This window comes from Topomyia yanbarensis, chromosome 2 (genome assembly GCF_030247195.1).
Source record: "Topomyia yanbarensis strain Yona2022 chromosome 2, ASM3024719v1, whole genome shotgun sequence".
Lineage (NCBI taxonomy): Eukaryota > Metazoa > Arthropoda > Insecta > Diptera > Culicidae > Topomyia > Topomyia yanbarensis.
Genome location: NC_080671.1, coordinates 459505688 through 459521682, shown reverse-complemented (window position 1 = coordinate 459521682; position 15995 = coordinate 459505688). Strand labels below are relative to the sequence as shown.

The 15995-nt window shown below is 39.2% G+C and overlaps 1 protein-coding gene across 1 annotated transcript; it reads left to right on the top strand.

The window, feature by feature from the left end:
- The first annotated feature begins 13380 nt into the window (after nucleotides 1-13380).
- LOC131685950 (malate dehydrogenase, mitochondrial) lies at nucleotides 13381-15300 on the top strand. Its single transcript, XM_058969982.1, has 3 exons — nucleotides 13381-13571; nucleotides 13690-14094; nucleotides 14350-15300. The coding sequence occupies exons 1-3, from the start codon at nucleotides 13506-13508 to the stop codon at nucleotides 14890-14892; spliced, it is 1014 nt and encodes a 337-aa protein (XP_058825965.1). The 5' UTR covers nucleotides 13381-13505; the 3' UTR covers nucleotides 14893-15300.
- Nucleotides 15301-15995: the final 695 nt, after the last annotated feature.

Here is a 15995-nt window from a genome sequence, read left to right as displayed (position 1 = left end):
ATCTTTTTTTATTCATTAATTAAAGTGGTCTATTATGCCTAATGAAAAAATATCGCTATTTGGTAGATAAAACATTATTATTTCACGTCAAAATACAAAATAGAACCAAAACATTACATATCACCACTTTTTTTTAACAAAATGCAATTTACGTCCTTTTTGCGCACTACTGGCATCCCTGGTGGATTATCGGCCGTTTGCTCCACGCCGTTTACATCAATGCAGTAGTTTTGTTTTGGCTTTCAAGTCCTTGCCTTGCGCCGTTTACTTGTCTTGTTTGTTTTGTTTTGGCTTTTGAGCCGCAAGTTAACGGTGCAAAAGTTATGGAAAATTTGCTTGTTCCTGCTTCTGATTACGAGCATTCTGATTGTGGAAACGGCCCAAATCGTCCGGTAGATCACAAGTGAAACCGTACAGTCAAAGAATAACTGGGCCACGGGTTTGTGAATTGTGCGTAGTGCTCGACAATATCGAATGTGCCGAACCGCGGGAGTTTATGCGGGACGGGTTTCCCTGCGTCAAGTACACGGACCATTTTCTTCGTGACGACACTGTTGTACAGTATACTAATGGAATTTCTGGGCATTTAGCGATTCTGTCTCGGTCAGACCGGTATCGGCATCGAAAATTTGCTCACGCTAGGAGGCGTCGAAATCTGGTGGATTGTCGATATCGTGCTATTAATAACGAACCATCTGCTGCCCGGGGATGGGAGTAACTGGAACTGGAGGTGTAGCGTAGGGAGAGGTAAGTGGCTTACGGGTTTATCTTCAACGGAATGGGTGTTGATTGGTTGAATTTCATTTTAGTTATAGTGTGACAATTGAATAGAGAGAACAGACTGATCGACTATGGGAATGGAGGATATGTTTCTACAATACCATGGCTTTCGAGGGCGCCATCGAGGAGCCGTCTGGATGTTAACGTAGGAGATGCCATATGTGCTAATAACCAATCGGGATTTGGAACCGGAGCTGATTTGTGTTGATTCCCGCGGGAAGAAAGGCAAAATTGGTGTACTTCGCGAGGAATACATAATAATACATAACATCTCTCCTTGTCCTGCTCCTGACAAATAGTTTATCCACCAGACTCTCGTTCGCTTAATAAATTTCAAATTACAATTACATTACTTTTTAATGGCACGAAAAATGAGAAAGGATATCGTTACTGACCATTTTGGGTAGCGTCCAAAATCTAGTACTAAATGTTGTTTTTATTCGAAAGTAGAACTGTTTTATCGTTAAATTGTAAATAAATTCAGCTATTTCAAACAACCTTGTCACTGGGATATACCAATAAGTGGTTTAAACTAAAGGGCTCAAACGCGCTTACGTTGTATTTGAAAGTCAGTCAAGGACTCAAGTTAACGGCTCAAAAGCCAAAACAAAACAACCATGTGAAGTAAACGGCGCAAAGCAAAGGACTTGAAAACCAAATCAAAACAAAATTTTTGATTTGGCTTTTAAGGTCTATCCGCACTAGACCGATCCGATCCGATCCGACCCGACTTTTTCATCTTCGGATTCGCTCGGGTTGTTGATGTGATGGTGTTGGTAGCATGTCGGGCGTCCGACGCAAAAAAGAATCGTTGCCAACGATATTCCTCGAACAGACTCTCCGACTTTTTTCTGCTTCTCCACCGACCGGCTCGAACAGAGAGAGAGAGAGAGAACGTGTGAGCCAACCAAAGCAGGTAAAATGATTCTTCTGCTGGTGTGGGACAGCATGTTCGTCCACTCAGAAGGCAATAATATTAAATTTTCGTCAATCACTTTTGCTTCTACCCATGCTTGAACGGCTTGACCAGAGGCGCATATGAGATAGCGGACAGATTTGTTTTCCAACCGGTGCGGAATTGATTCTATGCCGGGATAGCTAGGATTTCTTCCGATTTTACTTTCAGGTTGTTTTTGTTGCCGAGCTGGATGTTCAAATTTGTTTATGAACACCGTAACGTAGGATATTTGTGCTATTTGCGGGTCCCGGTTGTATTTTGTACATCGGTAGGAAGAATGTTCTCGATTTGTTGACAAATATATCATTTTTGCTTGAAGCGAAACTGAGGCATGTTCTAACCCCGACTGCTGTTAAAATGCATGAAATGATAGCGTTTGGGTTTACAACCAGACTCAGTTTCGCGGTCAAACAGCGCATATTTCAATTCAACTAAACATTAATTGTTTTTATCGGGGCATACTATGATGGTCGAACCCTAATATTTCTTAATTCGACCGAACGTTTTATTGATTCTAATAATGGTCTTATTTTATTATTGAAACAACGAACTTCTTTGTTTGCATTGATCGTATCAACAATATTTATGTAAAAAAAATAGACCAGTTCAAAGCAATAAAACAAAACACGAAAATGATGTGTGTTAAAGAATTCTTCCAATCCAACAAAACAAAATTTGTTAACTAATCCTTTTCTTGAAATATAACAGAATCTTTTTTAAATTGAATAATGTGGAATTTTCAGGAAAAGTCGCCGAATGCGGAGCGGATATTAGAAAACTTAAGTTGGAAATACCAACATTCGAACAATGTTTCCTATTTAAGATTTGCAGATTGCGAAGTTTGTAGACAAGACTTATTTTAGTATTTATTTTGCAATTTCATTTAGGCCTCTTACGCAATATATTTTACTATAGAAGTTTCGTGAACCAGTACAGCAAAATCGGTACGTCGTAGAAACCTATGTGATCCTATATAATTTTAAATTACAAACTTCTAGATGTTTTAATAACGTAAAATAAATTGTTTGTAGAAGAAAACACGACGAAATAGGGTGATATGTCACCATTCGTGCAGAGGTGTGGGCGGCGCATTTAACATTTTAAGCCGTCATATGTTTTCGATATGTATAATATATTGATACATATTATATTATATATATATATATATATATATATATATATATATATATATATATATATATATATATATATATATATATATATATATATATATATATATATATATATATATATATATATATATATATATATATATATATATATATATATATATATATATATATATATATATATATATATATATATATATATATATATCTTTTCGGGAACTATTTCTTTGAGGAACGTTTCGTAGTATGGTTTGTTTTTAATATATTTTAATTGCTTTCTCAAATCATCCAACTTAGCTTGTGGCAAAGCGATTGGCTTTCTGTTAATTGGATCCGGTCAAACAACAGTTCTTATATTAGCACTCCGAAATATGAACTGTGACCAGGTTGGATTTGATATATCGTATTTGAGCTCAATACATCCGGGAAGTGTCGTTTGGTACCTGAAGCACATAATTTTTTGGAAATCTTAAACCATTACCATCACTATCAGGAGAAGGCTTTATGAATATTTTGTCCAAATCACTGGCAAAGTAAACCGAGCGTTTGAAGCTTTTTCCAGATATTCGACAGATTCGGGAAGAATTCCTTGATGAGTGGACGGAAGAGATGATATGGTTAAGCTTTGTTTCTGTTCGGGTATCGCCACACAAATTTATCGCCTTTTCCTTTGCTAACTTCTTCGGAGTATTACTTTTCGGCATAGCCAATCTAATGGAACATCGCTAGTCTGGATCGTTAAATTTAAAGGTTGCTCGTTCTCAATCATTGATACTGATAGATCTAGTGGAAGTGTTTGTCGGGATCAGTGAATGTTATGACTCCGCTTCTTCTTATCGGCGTTGACGATATAATCATCGAAACACCTTCGAGGAAAATGTTGTTTGTAGTTTTGTTTACAAATTCTACTTCCTCGAAATTTGCAACCGTGGGAGTATCAGCAACTATACTTGCCACTTCTTCCCCAACAGGAGGGTCAGAAATACCAGCGGCCACTGAAAAAGAAAATAGTACATTGCTTTGTGTATAGACAAAACAGTAAGTTGAGGTAATATTTTCGAAGAAGTAAGTCGAATCCTGTTGACGAGAACATTATTACAAATCGTAAATCGATCAGTAGTATTCGAGAGTTTTGCTTTTCTGCCGATCACTCTGTTTATGTTTGTTTTCATATAGTTTTTGAGCCGTTGACTGAATTTTAAATGTAGCGTAAGAGTTTACTGTTAAATTGTAAAAAATTTAAGCTATTTAAAAAAGCTTTGTCACTGGGATCTACTAATAGGTGGTTTGAACTAAAGGGCTCAAAAACGCTTACGTTGTATTTGAAAGTCAGTAAAGGACTCAAGATAACGGCTGAAAAGCCAAAACAAAACAAACATGTGAAGTTAACGGCGCAAAGCAAAGGACTTGAAAGCCAAATCAAATCAATTTTTTTTATTTGGCTTTCAAGTCCTTTGCTTTGCGCCGTTTACTTCAACATGTTTGTTTTGTTTTGGTTTTGCAGCCGTTAATTTGAGTCCTTGACTGACTTTCAAATATAACGTAAGCACGTTTAAGCCTTTTAATATATAATATTATAACAAAGTTTTACTGTTTTTGTTAGCAATGTTGCACAGGTTATTTACAAAGAAAATAGTGGTGCAACAAGTCCATTATTGTTTGAAGGATCAAGCAATAACAATTATTTACAAAAATTGGAAAAAACGACCAACCACAAATTTCACATATTAATATTAATTTTTTTACATTTGATGCGATAACTCTTTGGTTGGAAATCGACATCAATAAAGTCAATAAAGCCTATACAATAATAAAATCCTCCTAAAATAACTCACAAGATTATATAAGGACAAAAAGTAAAGGTCCGGAATGCCAATTCAAGCACTTAATGCAGCTAAGCCGTAAACTGAAGCAAAGGGCGTGAAAACCATTCGTTTAATATGGATTGTACGCCGTTTACTGTAAATTGTAATAACATAATTTTGATAATTTTTTTCGAATGTAAACTCACAATAGCGTAAAGAATGAATAATAAGGATGCTATTTATACAATAAAACGAAAAACATGAATTTGGCTTTACGGCCCTAATCATATGTTAGGCGAGAAATCTTGTTATTGATTTTTTTTATTAGCTCTAATTTTAAAAGACTGTTAACAAAAGAGATATAACTACTAGAAGGAGCAAAGCGCTACTGTCTCCATGTATTCACGGACTGAAACATGGGGTCTTGCTCTAGCATATTGTGTTCCATTACTTTGGCATGTGTGTACCCGGGGCAAAATGTGTAAACAAATGGGCCTAGCATATGTTAGAGCGAGATAATAAACCATCAGTGTTAACAGCGGCATGCAACCTCTTGTAGTTATAATCTCTTTTCTGTTAACCCAACTGGCAGGGCGTTATTTAAAATGCGTACCTATCATACTACGTTCACACTACGGATTGTGCTGTCCACACAAAATCTAGCTGTACAGTACACTGATAAAATTTGCTATATTGAATCTATTGATTTCATACATTTTTGCAATTTGTGGCAGCACATAAAAATTATCTGCCACACATAAATATCATCAGAAAACTATTGAAGTTCATGTGGCGTACATCAAAATTATAAAAGTTTGCCACATAGAAATTTGTTTCATAGCAGATTTCACATCAAATGTATGTGTGTGATTAATACAATTCTCGACAAACATATGATTACGGCTTAAAAGCCAACTGTCAAAATTCTCTTTGAAAGGAAATTTCGGACAAACCGTTACTGGCTAAACACAGTTCATAGCAGTTAATGAAAGAGAAAACTTTTCTCTTTTGTTTGCTACCAACATCTGTGATTGGTGAGTAACGGTTTGTCCGGAATTTTCTTTCAAAGAGAATTTTGACAGTTGGCTTTTAAGCCGTAATCATATGTTTGTCGAGAATTTATATTTATAGCGCATTTTTGTGCATATGCACATCATGTGTGTGGAATACATAAAATATAAGTTTGAATTTTTAGCAGTGTATAAAAGTGTGATGCATCAATATAGTGTGATCAAAAGTGTAACTTCTTTGACACAGCTTTTGAACATTGACAGGTAGTTGTAGGTTGGACTAAATTGGCTGCATAGGACTGAGCAATTTATTTATTTACTTAGTCCCTTGTGATTTTCGATTTGTTCCCTTACGCTCTTGAGAAATCTGAATATGGTCAACGTACAGAATGTTCAACACCGACATGCCAGTACAATCACTAAGTACCATTACGTCTATGGGTACACACAGAAAAAAAATATTGGTAAAAGTAAGAGTGTTCCGCTCTTAGCAAAAAACAACTAACGCCTACTGTTAGGTTGAAAGTGAAACTTTTAAATTAATCAAGAATAATAATCAAAACAAAAGTTTTCCTTTTAAGCTAATGAAGAATAGTAATCAATATAAAAGATTTATTCTCAAACTAAGACTATGCGTTGGTTGTTTTTTGCTAAGAGTGACAAACTCTTATTTTTACCAACATTTTTTTTCTGTGTGTATTATTTCCTAAGGATAAATACGACTCAATTAGTGCTCATATATATGCTCATTTCCCACGAAGAAAAAAATTAAAGGGTTGTGTACAGGACACGACCACGGCGACATTAAAAATGTAGCTTTTTTCAAGAGCGTGCAAATGAATTTTATCTATCACACATATCGACTCACGTTCTTGCTCACTCTCCTGTTTTCATATGTTACAATTTGCTATACACCCTCCCCATTAAAACATAATTTATTGAAGGTCATTTAACAGTAATCTATTATTACAATTAATCAAGTATCTCACTAGCTTATTGGCATTATTTTGCTGATCCATCTAGTAAAAATAGGCTGGTCTGTCCAGAAAATATATTCAAAAGAAAAGCTCCATATTGAGTACTGTTATGAGGAAGCCCACGCTCGCAAAAGGAAATATACAGATTCTTCAGATTTAAATTTTCAATAATGTACTAATGAACTTAGGTAAACAATCTTAAGGTTAAGTATTTTTTTGATCGATTAGTGGTCGATAAAATGAAATTATTTGATAAATTACATTGTTATACAACGTTCGCACTGCCAGTTAAAACGGATTTTGATGCTATCTTGGTGAAATTTTTCTTGTTGCTAATTATTATAACGTGTTATACCTCTGTAGTGTAAACATTGTATTATTAAACCAATTCTGTAGCGTTTTATTTTATATAGGTGTTTTATGTGGTAATAGGACTGTCATAATTATATCTTCAGTACAGCGGTTTGTTTCATAATTTAAAACAGATTTATTTTAAAATTTAAATTAGTATACCCAACCGTTCTTTTGTTTCGTACTGCACACAACGGAAAATTTTAAAACAGAACTTACCGTCCAAGCAGCAGTTTAAGCGGGTGTTCTTTTTCGATTAAAATTCGAGCCATGTCTTAAGCGTTATTGGACTTAAAATTGCTTTCCCAGTTTATCCAGTCAGAATATCTGTCCTACCCTATGTATTTAAAACACAGTTCTAATTGCGTTTTAAAGTATACAACAAATAGAACGGTTGGATATACTAATTTAAATTTAAAAATAAATCTGTTTTAAATTATGAAACAAACTGCTGTACTGAAGATATAATTATGTCAGTCCTATTACCACATAAAACACCTATATAAAATAAAACGCTGCAGAAATGGTTTAATAATACAATGTTTACACTACAGAGTTATAACACGTTTTAATAATTAGCAACAAGAAAAATGTCACCAAGATTGTTTACTTAAGTTCATTAGTACATTATTGAAAATTTAAATGGAAAATGGAATTTCATATTTCATGGAGAATCTGTATATTTCCGTTGGCGGGCGTGGGCTTCCTCATCACAATTCTCAATATGGAACTTTTCTTTTGAATATATTTTCTAAACAGACCAGCCTATTTTTACTAGATGGATCAGCCAAATAATGCCAATCACCTAGTGAGATACTTGATTAATTAATAGATTACCGTTAAAAGACCTTCAATAAAATATGTTTTGATGGGGAGGGTATATAGCAAATTGCAACATATGAAAACAGGCGAGTGAACAAGAACGTGAGTCGATATGTGTGATAGATAAAATTCATTTGCACGCTCTTGAAAAAAGCTACATTTTTAATGTCACCGTGGTCGTGTCCTGTACACAACCCTTAAATTTTTTTACGCAGGGAATACAGGCCGCGTAAATGAAAACCACGTTTATTTCAAAAAACGCGTAAATGAAAACCGCGCAAATTTCAAAATCCGCGTAAAAAATACCGCGCAAAAAACGCGTAAAAAACCTGAGTGTACTCTCCTATATAAAATATTACGCTGCTGAACAGTGCAATAACTACAGAAGCACGTTGTCAGATGCCTTACTGATAAAAAAAATCATATAACCGAAATATGAAACATATGAAAACCAATAGGCTCTTTACCCTACGCAGCTACAAAGCGCCGTAAACATGGATTAACAAGTTACAACGCACACGTATGCATAAAAATATATATATTTTTTTTCAAACGCAACACTCTTAAGCAGCACACACCGTATTGAATTAAATCCAAACCACCCCGTCCACCCACTTTGCAAATCATTCTGTGACACCGTGCTGGTCTGGTACCCTAAAAATCCGCACACGGCCACCGCTGCCGAAAATGCATAGCGTCTACCGCTTATTGTAGTGCCATGATCTTACCCGTTCGACATAAGAACAAAAACTGATTCAAACGTGTACGCGTCACCTCTATTTATAAACTAACCGTATATGGTTTAGTCACTTAGGTGCGAGTGTGTGCAAATACCAACGTTGCCGAAAATCGATAGCGCTTATTGCATCGCCCGGAGACGATGTTGCTCGCATGGGATAAGAGCAACAACTGATTTAAACGGACATGCGTCGCTTCTATTTATGACTTTTCGTGTGTAATTGAGCCAATAAGGTGCCCTCTATGGACGGCTGTGTCTGAGAAATCTGCCTCACGAATGGTAATTTTCCCGTTTTCGTGAACTTTTTAATTTTATCAATTTCCAAAAGTCTACTTTTATTGGGGAGATATTAAATTATTACCAATATTTAAGTTAGGTGTTTCTGAATCGGTTGGTGTATGAATGATTAAAATCCATCTAGTAATATCGGAGTTATAAGCGTGCAAACCTTACATAGTTTCGTTACATGGGAGATAGTTTAGATTTTAGAATGACACCTAGCCCCAGATAGTGGAGTAAGACATTTTTAATGTCAAAAGATTTCTTTCATTCAACCGCTTGGCTTTTAGCGCCGCACCCCAGGCAGGAGCCCACATCGCAATATCGATGACGAAACACTAGATAATAGACCGACATTTCGCAGGTGTAATCAACGCAGTAATGGTTGTTACAGCTCAACCAGTCGTCGCTTATCACTCCCAATTGCTTCAGTGCACGTTTCGATGCAATCACATGCCATTCGACGGTGATCTGTATCCGCTGAACTGCTTTGCAGTTGCTGACCAACAATACATCGTCTATTTGCAGCTTGACCCCGTTGTCCACGAAACCCACGATTTTCACTTTCCCGGGCAGCCACAGTGTTAAAACCCCATTCTACATTCTCATTCTTCTGTGCAGCGCTGCGGCATTGGCCTATACGAGGCTGGATGGCCCGGTGACTTTCCTGACTTTGGCAGCAACATTAGCCTCTGTACCTTCCACATTTCGGGGAAATCATCTAAAGATTTCAGCAGTAGCATCCTGAACATGTCCGGAAATACCATGATCGCGGCTTTAAGCGCCACGGTTGGTATTCCATCCGGACCGGGGGTTTCTTTGATTTTAGTCACATCGACGCTTCTTTGAGCTCGTCGTTAGTCGCTTGACACGGTGTTAGCTCCTTCTTCCTCGCCGTACGATGTCGGTGACCAGTTGAGTCGTGCTTAGAGAAGAGACCAATCGTTGAGACCTGTGGCTTACCCGGGCATATTTTAACTGGTGTCGATGACCCCTCATCATCGTCATGACAACTCAGCACGCGTCCCCTAGGGTTTGGCGTATACTTCTCAGCACATCTACTTATGGCAAACTGGCTGGCTAAGCTTGATCTCCCGTTCTAAAACGTCTCTACCTTCTCGAAACGTCGCTTGCGCTACTCTCTCATTTTTTTTACTATTTTTTTGTTAACCATTTTTGTTAACGACCTATTGAGCCAATTTGTCAACAGTTGTTACGGCATTTAATTAACAAGGGACTGGAAGGTGAAGTATATTTTTCAACATTAAGAGCCGTAGTACTCAAGGGAGAGCAAGGAGTTGAAGGGAGAAAGTTTAGAAAAGCGTGGAAGGATCATATATGCAAATTTAGAGCTCACCAGCGACTTAACTTTTTGTCTGCTACCGTAGGAGTCAAGATCTTTTGGCATTAGAAATGCGAATCACCTGAGTCTACGGCATGTCCGGACAAGCGTAAAGTAACTTGTTACTTCATGCTGTCGGAACCGACAAAAATTTAAGTCACGGTAAATTTCCACACTAAGCATTTGCGACGTTGAAACTCATTGAATGAGCCAGTTTTGTTTATTTGTTCCATCACCAATTGCCTTGCTGAGTTATTTATCGACTATTGTGACTATTTCAGCGTCTGTGATATATGGTCACATGTGTTGCTGATTCGCACTGTGGCTACTCTCTCGCTCTCTGATTTTGCTCTCTGAGGCCGCCTTCTTGCTCTAAGACAAGCAGCGTGTAGCGTATTGAGTTACTCATTTAACCAGTAAGCTGCACGCCGTCTACTGCATGGCTCCAGTTTTCGTGGCATTGTAACGGCACAATTCGTCACAATGTTTCTTGTTAGATCAGCAGCATCAACGTACTTAATTCCGCTGTTCGCCGAAGTGACTCAACAAAGAGGTTTTTGTTAAAGACTTTCGTCTTCCACTTTAGCTTGCCGGTCGTCCTTCTCCGTTCTGCAGCGGGGTTTCATTAGTCGATGCGGTGCGAATCGCCTGGTGGTCGCTATGGGGATACTTCTCGCACACTCTCCAGTCCATGTTCGCCGTCAATCGAGGAATACAGAATGTGGCGAAATTTCTCTTGGTACCGATATCCGTTTCGTGATCTAATTAGCTCCCAGTTTTTTCATGATACCAGAAGCCATTTAGCTCCTCGCTTCGCCGCGATCTACTCGTTGTAGTCCTCGGCGGTTGAGCTAGCCTCCACAATGAGCGGACAGGCAAATGTCGAGGTCTGCCGCAAATTTTCACTACAAGGAAATATTGTCACAAGATAACTTTTTCAAATGAAATGAATTCATTTAAAATATTAGGCATATTTTTGTTGAACTTATTCATTTTTTTTCAAGTTTCTTCAAAATATTTGGGGGAGGGTGGGGGGTCTTGTACCCAACCCCCCCCCCCCCCCGCTACTACCCCACTGGACGCTTCAATTCCCCTATTGTCTATATTTTCGCTCGTGTAGGGTCCGCACTGTCAACGTCAATACGCCAATCCCATTTGAATTCAGCAAAATCAGAATTTTGTAAGTTCCGCTATTCTTTTATCTCATAAATGGGACTGACTCGGACGCAGAGTTCTTCGAGGCCGAAGACGAGAGGCCCACTCAGGCGGAAGATGTTCGTCACTCGAAACGGCAGACAATGGGTAACACACCACGAAATTTAGAAGATTATATTCTCGATTACCTGGAGGAAACCGCGGCGTGCGCCACAGATGAACCAATAAATGTTCGTGAGGCATTGGAGATTGCTGAATGGCGGGAAGCTATGGAGGACGAGATGCGATCCCACCAGAGACATCAAACGTGGGAGCTCGTGCCGCTTCCAAAAGGTCGTAAAGTTTTAGGATCGAAGTGGGTCTACAAACTAAAGCGCGATGAAACTGGAACTGTAGCAAAAACAAAGCAAGAATAGTAGCCCAAGGATTTTCGCAGAGATTCGGCGAAGACTACGAGGATGTGTTTGCTCCGGTGACGAGACACGCAACTTTCCGCACATTGTTGGCTGTGGCGTCTAAGCGAAAAATGACGGTGACTCATTTGGACATTAAGACAGCGTATCTTTAAGGTTTGTTGGAAGAAGAGGTCTTCATGCGCCAGCCGCCGGGATACGAAGTGCCAGGCAAAGAAAGCTATGTGTGCAGGCTGCTGAAGAGCATCTACGGCCTGCGTCAGTCAGCACGTTGCTGGCATAAGAAATTGCACGAGGTTTTAACAAAACTACAATTTAAGCAATCAGCTGATGCTTGTCTGTATATAAGAGGTTCCGGATCTACTCAAGTGTTTTTAGTTGTGTACGTCGACGACATGCTAATCGCTTCGACATGTTTCACCGAGCTGGAAGATATTACGAATGGTCTGAGTCGTGAATTTGAGCTGACGCGTCTTGGGAAGGTGCGCCACTTCCTTGGCATGGAAGTTCGCCGTGACAATGATATGTATACGATTCGTCTTCAGAGCTATATCAACAAGCTGCTCGAGGATCAAAGTATGAGTGAAGCCAAACCGAACAAGTCGTCGATGGACCCGAACTACATTAAAGCTGAGGACAACAGTGAACTACTGAAAGATGTTTCTAAATACAGAAGTGTCGTTGGAAGCATATTATATCTATCTGTTGTGGCTCGTCCGGATATTGCAAATAGCGCAGCAATTCTCGGAAGAAAATTTGCTGCACCAACGGAACAAGACTGGATGGCGGCTAAGAGGGTGATGAGATATCTCAAAGGGACAGCAGCATACAGATAGCGATTGGGTGGCAACAAAAATCAACAACTGTTAGGGTTTTCTGACGCCGATTGGGCTGGTGATCTAGACAGTCGACGATCAACATCGGGATTCGCCTTCATGTTTGGCGGAGAGACGATTTCGTGGGCAAGTCGTGGCCAATCAAGCGTCACCCTTTCGTCTATGAAGGCAGAGTATGTTGCCCTTAGTGAGGCGTGCCAGGAGGCGACTTGGTTGAGACATCTTTTGTATCGATTTTGTTGGCTATTTTCGGCAAATTTGAGACTAAGAGAAACGAAAGCAATGAAATTGAAAGACGGATAGGTATTCTAGAGCGAATCAGTTATAAACTTAGAACGGAAAACTAGAACTAGGCAGGCTCATATGCCGAAAATAGCCAACAAAATCGATAACATACAAAAAGGCGTAATACATATTTTCCTTTATTTAGGAACCAAAACATTTTTTTCTTAAGACGCATTCATAAACCTTATTTCTTTCGGCTTTTAAATTAGATTTCTAGCTTTTTGTGTTAAAAACTGAGAATTGAAAACGTTCCGAAAATTTTTAATGTTGATTTTCTCGAAACCATGCAATTGTTGTAACGCCCTTCTGAAAAATTGTCCTAGAATTGTTAGCGAAGCATGATACGATGTTCTTTTTGCGTAACTCTATCACCATACATTAAATGTATTTTGTTTGTTGAACCGCAGTTGACGGTAAAACGATATAAGCGTCACTCTCCGACTCTCAGCGCAGCATTGTTCTCTTGAGGTCGGTGAGAAAAATATTTGCGAAAGCTTCGTCATTGCTCACCGAGCGATTCAAGTTCAGAGTGGCAAATAGATCAGCAGCTAATCTTCATCACTTGAGTGTGTCGTTTCGATTTTCATTGCAAATTTTTCTGTACATTTCGCTCGATATCAAAAATGTTTTCTCGCACGCTGAAAACTGTTGCGACTCAGGGAGTCAAGAACTTCTCCACTAGCTCTCAGGTAGGTTCCGTCCTTAAGAACTCGAAAAATTGTCGGTCGAGGTCGTGACCGATTTTTTTTCTTTTGCAATGATTTACGTAACCTATTACAGCGAAGAATGTTTTTCTTTTTAATGTAGAATAATGTCAAAGTGGCCGTATGCGGTGCTTCGGGTGGAATCGGTCAGCCCCTATCGTTGCTTCTGAAACAGAGCCCATTGGTAACGGAACTGTCTTTGTACGATATCGTTCACACACCCGGAGTGGCTGCTGATCTGTCGCACATCGAGACCAACTCCAAGGTCACTGGATACAATGGTCCGGAAAACCTGGAAAAGGCTCTGGCCGGTGCTGCCATCGTCATCATTCCAGCCGGTGTCCCACGCAAACCTGGCATGACCCGTGATGATCTGTTCAACACGAATGCATCGATCGTTCGGGATCTGGCAGCTGGAATCGCCAAGGCATGTCCGAAGGCTCTGATCGGAATTATCTCAAACCCGGTTAACTCTACGGTACCCATCGCTTGTGATACGCTGGCCAAGGTAGGATAAATCGTATTTTTGTTACTAATCAGATGTGTTCAGAATGAGAAAAGCTATATTAGTCTTGAATGATGCATTTGTTATTCGACACTCGGGGTCTAGATTAGATTGCGTGTACAATCCGATAAACATTTCGACATAATAACAGATTGTACCAGATTGTTCACATACTTCAAACCTGTTTAGAGATGAGATTTTAGCAAGTAATCGTTACAAACCAAATGATTATGTATTTTATCTTTTCACTGATTTAAGGCCGGAGTCTTGGACCCGAAGCGCGTCTTTGGTGTGTCCACATTGGACATTGTTCGAGCTAACACATTTATCGGCGAGGCTACCGGAGTAGATCCACAAAAGGTCAACATCCCCGTTATCGGGGGTCATTCGGGTGTCACTATCATCCCGGTTCTTTCGCAAGCAACTCCATCTGTTAGCTTCCCACAGGACAAAATTTCAGCGCTGACCGAACGCATCCAGGAGGCTGGAACTGAGGTCGTAAAGGCAAAAGCCGGAGCAGGTTCGGCCACACTATCCATGGCTTATGCGGGTGCACGATTTGCCCTGGCCTTGGCACGCGCTCTCAACGGAGAGAAGAATGTGATCGAGTGTGCCTATGTGCGTTCCGATGTGACTGAGGCCAAATATTTCTCTACCCCGCTGGTACTGGGCAAAAACGGTCTGGAGAAAAACCTCGGACTGCCAAAGCTGAATGCCTATGAACAGGATCTGCTTAAGAAGGCCATCCCGGAGCTTAAGAAAAATATTCAGAAAGGCGAAGAGTTTGTTAAGAAAAACTAAAGTGCATCTGTTTAAAATCACTATACCAACAACAACGGATTATGTTTTCTGCCAGTGTAGTAGAGTAATCTACTGTAAGTCATTAAAGTACAAGTTTTAGAGCATTTGGCATTCGACAAGACAAGCAACTCGCCAACATCATAAAGTTACGCCAGACGATGGTGCGATGTCGTGATCTTGAAATTTCTTTCTTGAAAAAAAATGAGTTACCACCAGTGTTATCTTGTGCTGCGTAACCAATAAAGTTAAGTAAAAAATAATAGAAGAAACTTCTGCCCAAAGAGATATTAGTGAATTTTCATCAACCATGAAGTAAAACTAGGCTCGAAAGGTACCCTTTAGTCTTGAAACAGAAAAATCGAGCGCTATTAAGCAAAAAAATAAAATCAATATTGTGCTGAAAACTTATGCGTCGTATTTTATTTTATTTTTCAAAGAATTGCGGTAAAACTCATAGTGTGTACAGTTTATGCTAGGCTGAAGGAAGAATCCAAGTTAATCTTGGATCATGTAGAATTGGAGCAACATCAAGCAACATAACAAAACTGCTACACTCACATTACACAGGTCACCGTCAGGATAGCCGATGGTAGGCTTCATCATCCTCTTCAAAGCCATCACCAAGTATTTTCATCATTGTGCCATTATTAACTCCCAGCTTTCCTAGCGTGTCAGCTCCTCTGTGTAAGTTGAGCCAATTAGCGTGATCTACTCGGGCAGTCCCCGACGACTATTATTATGGCGAAGATGGCGAATTTTCTCCAGACACCGATATCCCATTTTTGTTCGACTTTGTTTTACTCGTTCGTCTATTTTTTCCCACGATCAACTTACATCGCCTCTCAGCCACTCTCACAGGATTTTCCACTGACTTCTTCGTTCATATTTGCATGTTAGTTCGTGTATCTATCTCGCTGTTCGTTACGACACTTTCGCTCGCGTTCCGACACTATTCGTGTAAGTGTTCTGTTGACGGCATTCCATGGGCTCTAGTCTCGACACATCTCAGCAACGATATTCTGCACGCTACAGGAATTAAGGAGAGACAAGGACCACGTGATCCGGTGTACCCGATTATTCCGATTTTACTGGAAATGAATGGG